The sequence below is a fragment of the Delphinus delphis genome, chromosome 6 (genome assembly GCF_949987515.2).
Source record: "Delphinus delphis chromosome 6, mDelDel1.2, whole genome shotgun sequence".
In the NCBI taxonomy this organism is placed as follows: Eukaryota; Metazoa; Chordata; class Mammalia; order Artiodactyla; family Delphinidae; genus Delphinus; species Delphinus delphis.
Window position 1 is genome coordinate 89,609,321 of NC_082688.1, and position 17,959 is coordinate 89,627,279.

The 17,959-nt window shown below is 40.9% G+C and overlaps 1 protein-coding gene across 1 annotated transcript; it reads left to right on the plus strand.

The window, feature by feature from the left end:
• The first annotated feature begins 13,957 nt into the window (after nucleotides 1-13,957).
• Nucleotides 13,958-15,956, plus strand: LOC132426739 (rac GTPase-activating protein 1-like). The gene is given in 2 exon segments (XM_060013532.1): nucleotides 13,958-13,966; nucleotides 14,058-15,956. Coding segments are annotated over 2 exon segments (1,908 nt in total).
• Nucleotides 15,957-17,959: the final 2,003 nt, after the last annotated feature.

A 17,959-nucleotide genomic window follows, 5' to 3' on the forward strand; every position in this document is an offset into this window, starting at 1 on the left:
CATCAGAGCTGGGATGAGGATGTGGCAGTGAGGGGAGCAACTCAGTGGCAGTCTGTCCTCACTGCACTTCTGTGACAAGTCTTAGTGGTAAGCAGAAGCAGAAACTGAGTGCTTGAGTCCTTCCAGTGAAGCTCAGCTAGAGAGATTCTAGGAGTGGAGTTGATCTCAAGGACTCCTGAAATATTTGACAAACCTCAAAGGATAAGCCCAAAGAAATCCATGCCTAGACTCATAATCAATCTGCTAAACATTAAAGACAAAGAAAAAATCTTGAAAACAGAGAAAAACAATATGTTACCTACAAAGGAACAAAGATGTAAATGATAGGATTTCTCATCAGAAATCATGGAGACCAGATGGAACTGGTGTAATATATTTAAAGAGCTGAAAGAAAAGAACTTTTACCCAAGAATTCTATAACTACTGGTAGAAAATATCCTTCAGGAATGGAGATGAAATAAAGACATTCTCCCATGAAGGAAAACTAAGATAATTTATATCTAGTACACCTGCTCTAAAAGGATTACTAAAGAAAGGTTTTCAGACAGAAGGGATACGATATCAGAAAGAACCTGAGAACATCAGGGCTAAAGGAAGAGCAACAGAAATGGGTGAAAATAATAGACTATTGGATTCTTTAAAACATGTTTAATAATTGAAAAAAAAACATTGTCTGATGAGATTTTTCAAAATATATAGATGTAAAATATAGGATAACTATAATATAAAGAGTGGAGGGAAAAAGGGATTGATGTGGTGGTAAAGTTTCTATTCTCCTCTTGAAGTGGTAAAATTCTGAATCTAAATAGACTGAGAAGTTAAGTGTGCATATTACAATTAGTGTCAAAATGTAACACTAAAGAGTGCTCAAATACCCAAAAGAAAGTAGGAAAGAGGGAAAAGATGAAATAAAAGCAGGTATAATAAGTAGAAAGCAAATAATATATAATGTATATATAATAATATAAAACTAAACTTAAATACAAACATATCAATAATTACATAAAATGTAAATGGTATAAACACACCAATTAAAGGACACATTGTCAGAATGGTTTTTTTGTTTTGGTTTTTTTTGGGTTTTTTGCGGTTCGCGGGCCTCTCACTGTTGTGGGCTCTCCCGTTGCGGAGCAACAGGCTCCGGACGCGCAGGCTCAGCGGCCATGGCTCAAGGGCACAGCCGCTCTGCGGCATGTGGGATCTTCCCGGACCAGAGCACGAACCCGTGTCCCCTGCATCGGCAGGCGGACTCTCAACCACTGCGCCACCAGGGTAGCCCAGAATGATTTTTTAAAATGACCCAACTATATACTGTCTACAAGAAACTCCCTTCAAAAATATGTGATTTAGGGGGGACTTCCCTGGTGGTCCAGTGGTAAAGAATCTGCCTTCCCATGCAGGGGATGCAGGTTCAATCCCTGGGCGGGGAACTAAGATCCCACATGTTGCAGGGCAACTACGCCCGTGTGCCACAACTACTGAGTTCATGCGCCTCAAATAGAGAGCCCACATGCTGCAAACTACAGAGCCCACGTGCTCTGGAGCCAGCACGCCATAATTAGAGAAGAGAAAACACACATGCCACAACTAGAGAGAAGCCCGCACACCACAACGAAGAGCCCGCGTGCCCCAGTGAAAGATCCCACGTGCCTCAACGAAGATCCCACTTGCCACATTAAGAACTGATACAACCATAAAAATAAAATAAATAAATAATATAAATGTTAAAATATGTGATTTAGGAAGACTAAAAGTAAGATTATGGAAAAAGATTTATCATATAAACAAAAACTGGAGTAGCTATATTAATACCAGATAAAACAGACTTCAGAGAAAACAGAGTTATCAGGAAAAAAAGGGACATTACCTAATGATAAAGGGTCATTTTATCAATACATAACAATCCTAATGTATATGCAATTAAAAATAGTGTCAAGGGCTTCCCTGGTGACGCAGTGGTTGAGAGTCCACCTGCCGATGCAGGGGACACGGGCTCGTGACCCGGTCCGGGAAGATCCCACATGCCACGGAGCGGCTGGGCCCGTGAGCCATGGCCGCTGAGCCTGCGCGTCCGGAGCCTGTGCTCCACAACGGGAGAGGCCACAACAGTGAGAGGTACGTGTACCGCCAAAAAAAAAAAAAAAAAAATGGTGTCAAAATATAGAAGCAACATTTGACAAAATTGAAAGGAGAAATAGACAAATCCGGGATTATAGCTGGAAATTTCAGTATTTCTTATTTAGTAATAGATAGAACTAGTATCAGAAAATCTACAAGGACAGGAAGGAGGTCAAGATGGAGGATCAAGAGAAAAAAACAGATGGAGGATTAGGAGGAAGAGGAACTCACCTCCCACCATGAACACATCAAAAATACATCTACATGTGGCACAATACTCACTGAAAACTAGCTGGAGACTGGCAGAAAGACTGTTGTACAACCAAGGCTGTAAGAAAGATCCACACAGAATTGGGTAGGAAGGGAAAATAAGTGATCAGGTCAGGACCTGTGCCCCTGGGAGGAGATAAAGAAGAGGACGGGATTACACGGGGGGGGGGGGGGGGGGGGGATCCTCCATTAGGGAGTGAGCAGTTGGAGCCACATAGACACCCCAGACCTGGGGTCTGACACTGGGAAGACTAGTCCCTATAGCTGGTTAGGAAACCAGTGGGACTAAGAAGAGGGCTGTAAGAAACCTAGACTCCATCCAAGAGGAGTGCACACACACTTGCTTACTCCTGAAACAAGGCGGAGAAAGCTGATTGAAACTGCATAGGACTCTGGATGGTTTCCTGCAACCACCCTGGCATGTGCCCTAGCCAGAGCTGAGCACCACTCCAGTCCCACTTGCTCTTTGGCATAGCTCCACACTAGGGCAAAGGCTGCAGTGACCAAGAGGAGTGCTCAGTTGTGAGGGATGGAGCCAACTCTAACCCAGAACAACATCTGAATGGGGCACAGACAGCTATTACTGGCACCTACGGAGGCAGTGCATCAGAAGTGGCCTGAGACTCTGACTGGAGCTGAGACTGACACAGCCCATGCCCAGATCCACACCAAGCACCCACTGCAGCACTCCTCCTATCTGGATGAGAGTGCCAGTGCTGGGAGGTGGAGGAGCACACACTTAGGGAACAGAGCCAGCTTGGACCCGACCCTCAGGGCTTCCCCTCCAGCAACTTGGGACCCACCCCCACCCCCAATAGGTGATGTGGGCCACTGAGCAGAAGAAAAGCACCTGCTCACACCTGGTTCTGGCTTTAGCCCCTCCCTCTCCAGCCTCACCTCACCAAGGTGATAGCTATCAGGACACTCTGGAGAAAGATGTAAATCATGCTCACATCAGATCCAGCTCTCTCACACAGAAGCCACTGAGCAAGTGCAGGCTGTATAGGGATACTCCCACACAAGGATAGATAACTGTGTCACCTAATTTCATAGAGAAGAGAAAGTCAAACAAAATGGAAAAAAAAAAACAGGGAATTGTTTGAATTGAAAGAAAAAACCCTTAAAAAACAACTAATGAAACAGAAATAAATAATTTATCAGATAAAAAGTTCAAAGCATTAGTAATGAGAATGCAAACTGAATTAGGGAAAAGAATAGATTAATAGAGTGAGAATTTTAACAAGGAACAAGAAAATACATAAAAAATTTACCAGTCGGGGGCTTCCTTGGTGGTGCAGTGGTTAAGAATCCACCTGCCAATGCAGGGGACACAGGTTCGAGCCCTGGTCCAGGAAGTTACCACATGCCACGGAGCAAATAAGCCCGTGTGCCACAACTACTAGGCCTGCGCAATAGAGCCCGTGAGCCACAACTACTGAGCCTGCGTGCCACAACTACTGAAGCCTGCACACCAAGAGCCCGTGCTCCACAACAAGAGAAGCCACCATGATGAGAATCCCAGGCACTGCAACGAAGAGTAGCCTCCTCTCACCGCAACTAGAGAAAGCCCACACATAGCAACAAAGAGCCAACACAGCCAAAAATAAATTAATTAATTTATTTTAAAAAAATAACCAGTCAGAACAGAAGAATACAATAATTGGAATGAAAAACACACTACAAGGAATTAGCAGCAAACTAGATGATGCAGAAGAGTGCTTAAATGATCTGAGAGATAGAATAATGGAAATCACCTAATCAGAGCAACAAAAAGAAAAACAAAATTTAAAAATGAAAACCATAATTCAAAAAGAGTCATGTACCAAAATGTTCATTGCAGCTCTATTTACAATAGCCAGGAGATGGAAACAACCTGAGTGTCCATCATCGGATGAATGGATAAAGAAGATGTGGCACATATATACAATGGAATATTACTCGGCCATAAAAAGAAACAAAATTGAGTTATTTGTAGTGAGGTGGACGGACCTAGAGTCTGTCATACAGAGTGAAGTCAGAAAGAGAAAGACAAATACCGTATGCTAACACATATATATGGAAAAAAAGAAAAAAAAAGTGTCATGAAGAACCTAGGGGTAAGACGGGAATAAAGACACAGACCTACTAGAGAATGGACTTGAGGATATGGGGAGGGGGAAGGATAAGCTGTGACAAAGTGAGAGAGTGGCATGGACATATATACACTACCAAACGTAAAATAGATACCTAGTGGGAAGCAGCCGCATAGCTCAGGGAGATCAGCTCGGTGCTTTGTGACCACCTAGAGGGGTGGGAGGGAGGGAGACGCAAGAGGGAAGAGATATGGGAACATATGTATATGTATAACTGATTCACTTTGTTATAAAGCAGAAACTAACACACCATTGTAAAGCAATTATACTCCAATAAAGATGTAAAAAAAAAAAATGAGAACAGTTCACAGGACCTCTGAGACAACATCAAGCACACCAACATTTGCACTGTTGGGGTCTCAGAAAGAGAAGAGAGAAAGGGGTTAAAATGTAGTTAATGAAATTATGGCTGACAACAGCTTGAACCTGAAAAAGGAAACAGATATCCAGATATAGGAAACAGGGTCCAAAACAAGATGAACTGAAACAGACCCACACCAAGACTTATAATAATTAAAATGACAAAAGTTAAAGAGAATTCTAAAGGCAGCAAGAGAAAAATAAAGAGTCATATGCAAGGGAACCCCCATAATGTTATTAGCTGATTTTTCTGCAGAAACTTTACAGGCCAGAAGAAAGTGGCATGATCTATATAAAGCACTGAAAGAGAAAAATCTGCAACTTAGGATACTCTACCCAGAAAGATTATCATTTAGAATCGAAGGAGAGATAAAGAACATCCCAGACAAGCAAAAACTAAGAGTTCATCAATAATAAAACTACCTTAAAAAATGTTAAAGAGTCTTCCCTAAGTGGAAAAGAAAAGGCTTTAACACGAAGTGTCTATAAGAAAGGAAAAATCCCGCTAGTAAAGGCAAACATATAGTAAAAGCTGAGAATTGGACACTTAAAAAAGCAAGTTTGAAGACTAAAAGACAACAAAATTGTAAAATCAACTGTAACTAAAATGAACAGTAAAGGGATAAATATGAAGATGTAAAATGACATCAAAAACACAAAATGTGGGGGAGGGAAGTAAAAACATGTAGATTTTTTAGAATGCATCTGAACTTAAATCACTACCAGTTTAAAACAAATGGATATAGTTATAGACCAACATATATAAACCCCATGGTAGCCATAAATCAAAAACCTACAATAGGCACACAAAAACTAGAGAGAAAGGAACACAAGCATACCACTAAACAGAATCATCAAACCACAAGGGAAGAAACTGAAAGATGAACAGAGAAGAGTGACAAAAACAACCAGAAAATAAGTAGCAAAATGGCAATAAGTACGTACCTATCAATAATCACTTTAAATGCCAATGGACTAAATGCTCCAATCAAAAGACATAGAGTGGGTGATTGGATAAAAAACAGGACCCACCTATATGCTGCTTACAAGAGACTTACTTCAGAGCTAAAGACACACACAGACTGAAAGTGAGGGAATGGTAAAAGATATTTCATGCAGATGAAAACAACAGAAAGCAGGGGTAGCAATATTCATATCAGACAAAATAGACTTTAAAACAAAATCTATAACAAAAGACAAAGAAGGTCACTATATAATGATAAAGGGATCAATAAAAGAAGAGGTTATAACACTCATTAACATATATGCCCCAATACAGGGGCACCTAAATATATAAGGTAAGTATTAACAGACATAAAGGGAGAAATTGACAATAACAGTAGGGGACTTTAACACTCCACTTACATCAATGGGCAGATCATCCAGGCAGAAAGTCAATAAGGAAACAATGGTCTTAAACGACATATTAGGCAAGTTGGAATTAATAAGTATCTATAAGACATTCATCCAAAAACAGCAGAAAATACATTCTTTGCAAATGCACGTGGAATATTCTCTAGGACAGATCACATGCTAGGCTGAAAAATGGGTCTCAACAAATTTGAGAGGATAGAAATTATATCAAGCATTTTTTCCAACCATAATGGTATAAAACTAAAAATCAATTACAGGAAGAAAAATACGAAAAACACAAACACGTGGAGACTAAACAGAATGATACTTAAAAACCAATGAGTCAATGGAGAAATCAAAGAGGAAATCAAAAAATACCTCAAGACAAATGAAAATGGAAACACGACTTTCCAAAATATATGGGATGCAGCAAAAGCAGTTCAAAGAGTTTATAGCAATACAAGCCTACCTCAAAAAACAAGAAAAGATCAAATAAACAACCTAACCTACCATCTAAAGGAATTAGAATAAAAAAAAAATCCTAATGTCAGCAGAAGGAAGGAAATAACAAAGATCAGATAGGAAATCAATAAAATAGAGACACACACATCCCCAAAAAAATAGAAAAGATCAGTGAAACCAAGAGCTGGCTTTTTGAAAAGATAAAGTTGATAAACCTTTAGCCAGGCTTATCAAGAAAAAAGAGAGAGGACTCAAATAAACAAAATAAGAAAAGAAAGAGGAGAAATAGCAACTGATATCACAGATATACCAAAAAATCATAAAACAATACTATGAACAGTTATACGCCAACAAATTTGACAACCTAAAAGAAATGAACAAATTTTAGAAACATACAACCTTCCAAGACTGAATCAGGAAGAAATAGACATTTTTTAATAGACTGATTACTAGCAGTGAAATTGAATTAGTAATCAAAAAACTCTCAGGAAACAAAAGTCTAAGACCAGATGGCTTCACAGGGAAATTCTACCAAACACAAAAAGAAGAGCTAATACCTATCTTTCTCAAAGTATTCTAAATAAATGCAGAGGAAGGGATACCCCCAAATTAATTCTATGAGGCCATCATTACCCTGATATCAAAACCAGATAAACACACTACAAAAAAAGAAAGTTACATACCAATATTGCTGATAAATATGGATGCAAAAATCCTCAACAAAATATTAGCAAAACAACTTCAACACTATATAAAAAGGATCATATACCATGATCAAGTGAGATTTATTCCAGGCATGCAGATTTGGATCAATATCCATAAATTAATCAACATGATACACCACATTAACAAATTGAAGAATAAAAACCACATGATCATCTCAATAGATGCAAAAAAAAAATTTGACAAAATTCAACATTCATTTATGATAAAAACTCTTATCAAACTTGGTATAGAGGGAACATATCTCAATATAATAAAGGCCATTTATGACAAACCCACAGCTAACATCATACTCAATGGTGAAAAGCTAAAAGCTTTTCCTCTGAAATCAGAAACAAGAAAATGATGCCCCTCTTGCAACGTCTATTTAACATAGCATTGGAAGTCCTAGCCACAGAAATCAGACAAGAAAAAGAAGTAAAAAAATGCAAATTGGAGGGAAAGAAGTAAAACTGTCACTATTTACAGATGACACAATACTATATATAAACCCTAGAGTCTCCACCAAAAAACTATTAGAACTAAAATGAATCCAGTAAAGTTGCAGAATACAAGACTAATATACAGAAATCTGTTGATTATCTGTATACTAATAGTGAACTATCAGAAAGAGAAAGCAAGAAAACAATCCCATTTAAAATTGGGATAATTTTTAACCCCCCAAAATAAAATATCTAGGAATAAACTTAACCAAGGAAGTGAAAGACCTGTACTCTGAAAACTATAAAACATTGATGAAGGAAATTGAAGGTGATACAAAGAAACATATGTATCCAGTATTCACCAATTAGAAGAAATAGTATTGTAAAAATGTCCATACTACCCCAAACAATCTACAAATTTAATGCAATCTCTACCAAAATACCCATGACATTTTTCACAGAACTAGAACAAATAATCTTAAAATTTATATGGAACCACAAAAGACCCTAAGTTGTCAAAGGAATCTTGAGAAAAAGAACAAAGCTGGAGGTATCATGCTACCTGACTTCAGACTATACTACAAAGCTACAGTAATTAAAATAGTATGATATGGGCATGAAAAAACACACATATATCAATGAAATAAAATAGATAGCCAGAAATGAACCCACACTTATATGATCAATTAATCTGTGACAGAGGATGCAAGAATATACAATGGAGAAAAGACCATCTCTTCAGCAAGTGGTGTTGGGAAAGTTGGACAGCCTCATGTAAATGAATGAAATTAGAACTCTCCCTCACACCATATTTTAAAAAAACTCAAGGTGGTTTAAAGACCTAAATATAAGACATGGCACCATAAAACTTCTGGAAGAAAATATAGACAGAACACTCTTTTGACATAAATCATAGCAAAATTTATTTTGGATCTGTATCCTAAGGCAAAGGAATCATAAGCAAAAAAAATAAATAGACGGAAACTATTTAAACTTAAAAGATTTTGCACAGAAAAGGAAACCAGGAAAATGAAAAGATAATCAACTGAATGAGAGAAAATATTTGCAAATGATATGACCAATAAGGGGTTAATATCCAGATATATATAAACAGCTCATACAACTCAATATCAAAACAAAACAACAACATTAAAAAATGAGCAGAAGATCTGAATAGACATTTTTCCAAAAACATATACACATGGCCAACAAACACATGATAAGATGCTCAACATTGCTAATTATCAGAGAAATGGAAATCAAAACCACAACAAGATACCACTGTACACTTGTCAGAATGACTACCATCAAAAAGTCTGCAAATAACAAGCATTGAAGAGGACGTGGAGAAAAGGGAACCTTTGTACATTGTTGGTGGGATTGTAAATTGGTGCAGCCACTATGGAAAACAGTATGGAGGTTTCTCAAAAAAACTAAAATAGAATTACCGTATGATTAAGCAGTTCCACTTCTGCGTATATATCTGGGAGAATGAAAATACTAATTCAAAAAAGATACATGCACCCCAATGTTCATTGCAGCATTATTTACCACAGCCAAGATATAGAAACAACATAAGTGTACATCAACAGATGAATGGGTAAAGAAGGTGTGGAGCATATATAAACAATGGAATATTACTCAGTCATAAAAAGGAATGAAATTCTGCCTTTTGCAACAACATGGATGGATTTGGAGAGTATTATGCTTAGTGAAATAAGTCAGACAGAGAAAGACAAATACTTTATGTTATCACTTGTACATGGAATCTAAATAATAAAACAAACCAGTGAATATAACAAAAAAAGAAATAGATTCACAGATATAGAGGACAAACTAGTGGTTATCAGTGGGTTGAGGGTAGTGGGGAGGGGCAAGAGAGGGGTAGGGGATTAAGAGATACAAACTACAATGTATAAAATAATTAAGTGGGCTTCCCTCGTGGTACAGTGGTTGAGAGTCTGCCTGCCGATGCAGGGGACACGGGTTCGTGCCCCGGTCCGGGAAGATCCCACGTGCCACGGAGCAGCTGGGCCCGTGAGCCATGGCCTCTGAGCCTGAGCATCCAGAGCCTGTGCTCCGCAACGGGAGAGGCCGCAATGGTGAGAGGCCCGCATACCGCAAATAAATAAATAAATAAATAAATAAGCAACAAGGATATATTGTACAGCACAGGGAAGTAGAACCATTATTTTGAAATGACGTTAAGTGGAGTATAATCAGTATGTTGTACACCTGAACTAATATAATATTGTAAATCAACTATACTTCCATTTAAAAAAAAAAAAGAAAATCAGGAAGGATATAGAGTAAATGAATGACACCATCAACCAAATGGAACTGACATTATTGAAAAATCCTCCCAACAGCTGAAGAATATACATTCTTTTCAAGTGCATATGGAACATTCACAAAGATAAATCTTACCCTCAGTCACAAAGCAAGGATTATTTTTTTAAATTTGAAATAACACAAAGTGTCTTCTCAGACCATATGGAATTAAACTAGAAATCAATAAGAGTAACACAATAGGGAAATTTCCAAACACTTGAAAATTAAACTATGCACCTTTCAAATAATCCATGGGTCAAAGAAGATATCTCAAAGGGAATTAGAAATATTTTGAACTGAAAGAAAATAAAACTATTCATACATCTCAAAATGTGTTGGGGGAGACCTTCCACATGGTGGAGGAGTACGACGTGGAGATCACCTTCCTCCCCACAATACATCAAAAATACATCTACAGGGCTTCCCTAGTGACACAGTGTTAAGAATTCACCTGCCAGTGCAGGGGACATAGGTTCAAGCCCTGGTCCGGGAAGATCCCACATGCTGCGGCGCAACTAAGCCCATGTGCCACAACTGCTGAGCCTGTGTTCTAGAGTGCACGAGCCACAACTACTGAGCCTGTGTGCCACAACTACTGAAGCCCACCTGTGCTCCACAACAAGGGAAGCCACTGCAATTAGAAGTCCATGCACCACAGGGAAGAGTAGCCCCTGCTACCTGCAACTAGAGAAAACCCCACACAACAATGAAGACCCAACGCAGCCAAAAATAAATAAATAAAATAAATAAATTTATTTAAAAAAATACATCTACTTGTGGAACAACTCCTACAGAACACCTACTGAAGGCTGGCAGAAGACCTCAGACTTCCCAAAAGGCAAGAAACTCCCCACGTACCTGGGTAGGGCAAAAGAAGAAAGAAAAATCAGAGACAAAAGGATAGGGACGGGACCTGCACCAGTGGGAGGGAGCTGTGAAGGAGGAAAGGTTTCCACACACTAGGAAGCCCCTTCGCGGGTGGAGACTGCGGGTGGCGGAGGGGGAAGCTTCAGAGCCACGGAGGAGAGCGCAGCAACAGGGGTGCAGAGGGCAAAGCGGAGAGATTTCCGCACAGAGGATTGGTGCTAACCACCACTCACCAGCCTCACAGGTTTGCTGGCTCAACCACCGGGGCAGGGAACTGAGGCTCGGGCTTCGGAGGTCAGATCCCAGGGAGAGGACTGGTGATGGCTGCATGAACACATCCTGAATGGGGGCTAGTGTGCCACAGCTAGCCAGGAGAGAGTCCAGGAGAAACTCTGGACCTGCTCAAGAGGCAAGAGACTATTGTTTCGGGGTGCACGAGGAGAGCGGATTCAGAGTACCGCCTAAACGAGCTCCAGAGACGGATGCAAGCCGGAGCTATCAGCAAGGACACCAGAGATGGGCATGAACGTTTAAGGCTGCTGCTGTAGCCACCAAGACGCCTGTGTGCAAGCACATGTCACTATCAACACCTCCCCTCCAGGGAGCCTGTGCAGCCTGCCACTGCCAGGGTCCTGTGATCCAGGGACAACCCTGGAGAACACACAGTGTGGCTCAGGCTATTGCAACCTCACACCGGCCTCTGCCACTGCAGGCTCACCCCGCATTCCGTACCCCTCCCTCCACTCAGCCTGAGTGAACCAGAGCCCCTTAATCAGCTGTTACTTTACCCCGACCTGTCTGGGCGGGAAACAGATGTCCTCAGGCAACCTACATGCAGAGGTGGGGCCAAATCAAAAGCTGTACCCCAAGAGCTGTGTGAACAAAAAAGAGAAAGGGAAATCTCTCCCAGCAGCCTTAGGAGCAATGGATTAAATCTCCACAATCAACTTGTTGTACCCAGTATCTCTGGAATACCAGAATAGACAATGAATCATCCCCAAATTGAGGCAGTGGACTTTGGGAACAACTGTAGACTTGGGGTTTGCTTTCTGCATCTGATTTGTTTCTGGTCTTATGTTTATATTACTTTAGTATTTAGAGTTTGCTATTATTGGTAGATTTGTTTATTGATTTGGTTGCTCTCTTCCTTTTTTATATATAGATATATAGTTTTTTCTCTTTCTCTTTTGGTGAGCGTGTATGTGTATGCTTCTTTTTGTGATTTTGTCTGTATAGCTTTGCTTTTACCATTTGTCCTAGGGTTCTGTCTGTCCTTTTTCTTTAAAAATAGTTTTTAGCGCTTGATATCACTTGTGGATTTGTTTGTTGATTTGGCTGCTCTCTTCTTTCTTTCTTTCTTTTTTTAAATTACTTTTTTTTTTTTTTTGAGGTACGCGGGCCTCTCACTGTTGCGGCCTCTCCCATTGCGGAGCACAGGCTCCAGACGCGCAGGCTCAGTGGCCATGGTTCATGGGCCTAGCCACTCCACGGCATGTGGGATCTTCCCAGACTGGGGCACGAACCCATGTCCCCTGCATCGGCAGGCGGACTCTCAACCACTGCGCCACCAGGGAAGCCCTATTTTACTTATTTTTAATAATATTTTTACTTTTTATTTTAATAACTTTATTTTATTTTTTCTTTCTTTTTTTCTCCCTTTTATTCTGAGCCATGTGGCTGAGAGTGTCTTCATGCTCCAGCCGGGTGTCACACCTGGGCCTCCAAGTTAGGAGAGACTAGTTCAAGACATTGGTCCACCAGAGACCTCCCAACTCCATGTAATATCAAACGGTGAATGCTCTCCCAGAGATGTCCATCTCAATGCTAAGACCCAACTCCACTCAATGACCAGCAAGCTACACAGCTGGACACCCTGTACCAAACAACTAGCAAGACAGGAACACAACACCACCCATTAGCAGAGAGGATGCCTAAAATCATACTAAGCCCACAGACACCCCAAAACACACCACCAGACGTGGTCCTGCCAACCAGAAAGACAAGATCCAGCCTCATCCAACAGAACACAGGCACCAGTCCCCTCCACCAGGAAGCCTACAAAACCCACAGAACCAACCTTAGCCACTGGGTCAGACACCAAAAACAACAGGTACTACGAACTGTAGCCTGCAAAAAGGAGACCCCAAGCACAGTAAGTCAAGCAAAATGAGAAGACAGAGAAACACACAGCAGATGAAGGCACAAGGTAAAAACCCACCAGGCCAAAGAAATGAAGAGGAAATAGGCAGTCTACCTGAAAAAGAATTCAGAGTAATGATAGTAAACATGATCCAAAATCTTGCAAACAGAATGGAGAAAATTCAAGAAACGTTTAACAGGGACCTAGAAGAACTAAAGAGCAAACAAACAATGATGAATAACACAGTAAATGAAATTACACATTCTCTAGAAGGAATCAATAGCAGAATAACTGAGGCAGAAAAAAGGATAAGTGACCTAGAAGATTAAATAGTGGAAATAATTACCACAGAGCAGAAAAAAGAAAAAAGAATGAAAAGAATTGAGGACAGTCTCAGAGACCTCTGGGACAACATTAAATGCACCAACATTCGAATTATAGGGGTCCCAGAAGAAGAAGAGAAAAAGAAAGGGTCTGAGAAAATATTTGAAGAGATTATAGTTGAAAACTTCCCTAATATGGGAAAGGAAATAGTTAATCAAGTCCAGGAAGTACAGAGACTCCCATGAGGTTAAATCCAAGGAGAAACATGCAAAGATACATATGAATAAAACTATCAAAAATTAAATATGAAGAAAAAATATTAAAAGTAACAAGGGAAGTTCTCTGCCATTGGGTGAGGCGCGGAGGGAAGTGGAAGGCCGCCCAGGTGGGGCCCGGGGGACCCGGCCAAGTGGGTGCTGGGAGTTGCGAGAAAAGAAACGTCATCATACTCTTCAATGTGGAAGGTGAGCTTTTCGAGTTATCGAAAGTGTTCAGAGAAGACGTTTTTCCTATAGCTTAATCATTCAACAGGCACTTATTAAGTGCAAAATAAAGATGGGTACTTTGATGCTGAATATGCAGAATCTGTTTGAGCAGCTTGTATGCCGGATGGAGATTCTCAGTGAAGGAAATGAAGTCCAATTTATCCAGTTGGCCAAGGACTTTGAAGAATTCCGTAAAAAGTGGCAGAGAACAGATCACGAGCTGGGCAAACACAAGGATCTTTTGATGAAAGTAGAGACTGAGCGTAGTGCTCTGGATGTTAAGCTGAAGCATGCACGCAATCAGGTGGAGGTAGAGATCAAACGGAGACAGCGAGCTGAGGCTGACTGTGAAAAGCTGGAAAGACAGATTCAGCTGATTCGAGAGATGCTCATGTGTGACACATCTGGCAGCATTCAACTAAGCGAGGAGCAAAGATCAGCTCTGGCTTTTCTCAACAGAGGCCAACCGTCCAGCGGCAATGCTGGGAACAAAAGACTGTCAACCATTGATGAATCTGGCTCCATTTTATCAGATATCAGCTTTGACAAGACTGATGAATCACTGGATTGGGATTCTTCTTTGGTAAAGACTTTTAAACTGAAGAAGAGAGAAAAGAGGCGTTCTAGTAGCCAACAGTTCATTGATGGTCCCCCCGGACCTGTAAAGAAAACTCGTTCCATTGGCTCCACAGCAGACCAGGGAAATTAATCCATAGTTGCAAAAACTACAGTTACTGTTCCCAATGATGGCGGGCCCATTGAAGCTGTGTCCACTACTGAGACTGTGCCATGTTGGACCAGGAACCGAAGGAAAACAGGGACTTTACAGCCTTGGAATAGTGACTCCACCTTGAGCAGCAGGCAGCCAGAGCCCAAAACCAACACAGACGGCTCCAACACTCCACAAAGCAATGGAGGGATGCGCCTGCATGACTTTGTCTCTAAGACGGTTATTAAACCCGAATCTTGTGTACCATGTGGAAAGCGAATAAAGTTTGGCAAGCTATCTCTAAAGTGTCGAGACTGTCGTGTGGTCTCTCATCCAGAATGTCAGGACCGCTGTCCCCTTCCCTGCATTCCTACCCTGATAGGAACACCTGTCAAGATCGGAGAAGGAATGCTGGCAGATTATGTGTCCCAGACTTCTCCAATGATCCCTTCAATTGTTGTCCACTGTGTAAATGAGATTGAGCAGAGAGAGCTGACTGAGACAGGCCTGTATCAGATCTCAGGCTGTGACCGGACAGTAAAAGAGCTGAAAGAGAAATTCCTCAGAGTGAAAACTGTACCCCTCCACAGCAAAGTGGATGACATCCATGCTATCTGTAGCCTCCTGAAAGACTTCCTTCGAAACCTCAAAGAACCCCTTCTGACCATTCGGCTAAACAAGACCTTTATGGAAGCAGCAGAAATCACAGATGAGGACAACAGCATAGCTGCCATGTACCAGGCTGTTGGTGAACTGCCCCAGGCCAACAGAGACACATTAGCTTTCCTCATGATTCACTTGCAGAGAGTGGCTCAGAGCCCAAGCACTAAAATGGATGTTGCCAATCTGGCTAAAGTCTTTGGCCCTACAATAGTTGCCCATGCTGTGCCCAATCCAGATCCAGTGATAATGTTACAGGACATCAAGCGTCAACCCAAGGTGATAGAGCACCTGCTTTCACTACCCCTGGAATACTGGAGTCAGTTCATGATGGTGGAACAAGAGAACATTGACCCCATGCATGAAATCGAAAACTCAAATGCCTTTTCAACACCACAGACCCCAGATGTTAAAGTGAATTTACTGGGGCCTGTGACCACTCCTGAGCATCAGTTCCTCAAGACTCCTTCATCCAGCTCCCTGTCACAGAGAGTCTGCTCCACCCTCACCAAGAACACTCCCAGATTTGGGAGCAAAAGCAAGTCTGCCACCAACCTAGGACGACAAGGCAACTTTTTTGCTTCTCCAATGCTCAAGTGAAGTCACGTCTCCTCTTACTTGCCAGCGTTTACTGACTACAAGGAAGGGCGCACCTGTACTCTCTGCTCTGCAGCCTCCTGTACTCATTACTACTTTTAGCATTCTACAGGCTTTTAATTGAGTTTAATTGTGCATGGGGGTTTTATGAAAACTATTTATATCTCCTTCTCCTCAAGTAATGTAATATCAACACCTTGTGCTGTCTTCGGGAGCTTTTAGATGGGAGGTCTTACAGGGGTAGAAGTGGGGTATGGAATTCGCTGTGATTCTTTTGGGGGCTGGGGATACATCCCTTTGGCTTAAAGCCAAATTCTCTCATGTAATGACCTTTCTCTGGTGTAATTTCCATGAGACAGTGGTAGAAGCCCTACCTCTTTGGTAAGATTGACTTGTCTCAGGGTGGGGAGTGGGAGGGCAGGGTAAAGAAAGGTTTTGACAGAAGATTTAGGATGGCTCCTTCGAGAACTTGGAAATTCCCCTTCCCCCATTATGAACTGAGCTATAACACGGAGCCTTCATAGAAATGGGGTACGGTGAGGACTGAACTAAAATGGGAGTGTGCTTAGCTTTAATTTGGATTGATTAGGTTTAATAGTGTTAAGTGGCACAACCTTGTAAAAGTGATACTACAATTTATATTTATTTCTAATTGGCCTCTGGCTAGACTTTGGGTTTGGTTGGGGTCAAAGCCAGTTTGTTCTTAAGTTGAATTCATTCTGATGCTTGACAGCCCCCACCCCCTTGTCCATTTAGAAGCCCTGCTTCTAAAAGTCAGTGTTCCATCTGTTTGGCACTCAACTAACAATTAAGAGTAGGCTATAAGGGAGGATTGTCAATATTTTGAGTGGCAAGAAAAGCCACAGTCATTTTGTCTTTGCACTTTGGATACTGAAATCTTCCTGTGTAACATAGCTACATCTAGATAAATGTGAGCTTTTTCTTCTATGAAAATTATTTCCAATGTCTATCAAAATGCTTTCTTTTATAGAATGTTTCTGACCCATAGTGGCCTATAAAACATGTATTTGGAATAATATTTGGAAAAAAGTAAATAGTTTTTTTTCAAAATGAAAAAAAAAAAAGTAACAAGGGAAAAACAACAAATACCATACAAGGGAATCCCATAAGGTTAACAGCTGATCTTTCAGCAGAAACTCTGCAAGCCAGAAGGGAGTGGCAAGACATATTTAAAGTGATGGAAGGGAAAAACCTACAGCCAAGATTACTCCACCCACAAGAATCTCATTCAGATTTGACAGAGAAATTAAAACCTTTACAGGCAAGCAAAAGTTAAGAGAATTCAGTACCACAAAACCAGCTTTACAACAAATGCTAAAGGAACTTCTCTAGGCAGGAAATACAAGAGAAGGAAAAGACCTACAATAACAAACCCAAAGCAATTGAGAAAATGGTAATAGGGACACACATATCGAGAACTACCTTAAATGGATTAAATGCTCCAACCAAAAGACATAGACTGGCTGAATGGATACAGAAACAAGAACAGTATATATGCTGTCTACAAGAGACCCACTTCAGACCTAGGGACACAGACAGACTGAAAGTGAGGGGATGGAAAAAGATATTCCATGCAAATGGAAACCAAAAAAAAAATGGAGTAGCTATTCTCATATCAGAGAAAATAGACTTTAAAATAAAGATGAGGGCATCCTTGGTGGCACAGTAGTTGAGGGTCCACCTGCCAATGAAGTGTACATGGGTTTATGCCCCAGTCTGGGGGGATCCCACATGCTGCGGAGTGGCTGGGCCCGTGAGCCATGGCCACTGAGCCTGTGCGTCCGGAGCCTGTGCTCTGCAACGGGAGAGGCCACAACAGTGAGAGGCCTGTGTACCACAAAAAAGAAAAAAAATTAAAAAATAAAGATGATTACGAGAGACAAAGAAGGACACTACATAATGATCAAGGGATCAATCCAAGAAGAAGATATAAAAATTGCAAATATTTATGCACCCAACATAGGAGCATCTCAATACATAACGCA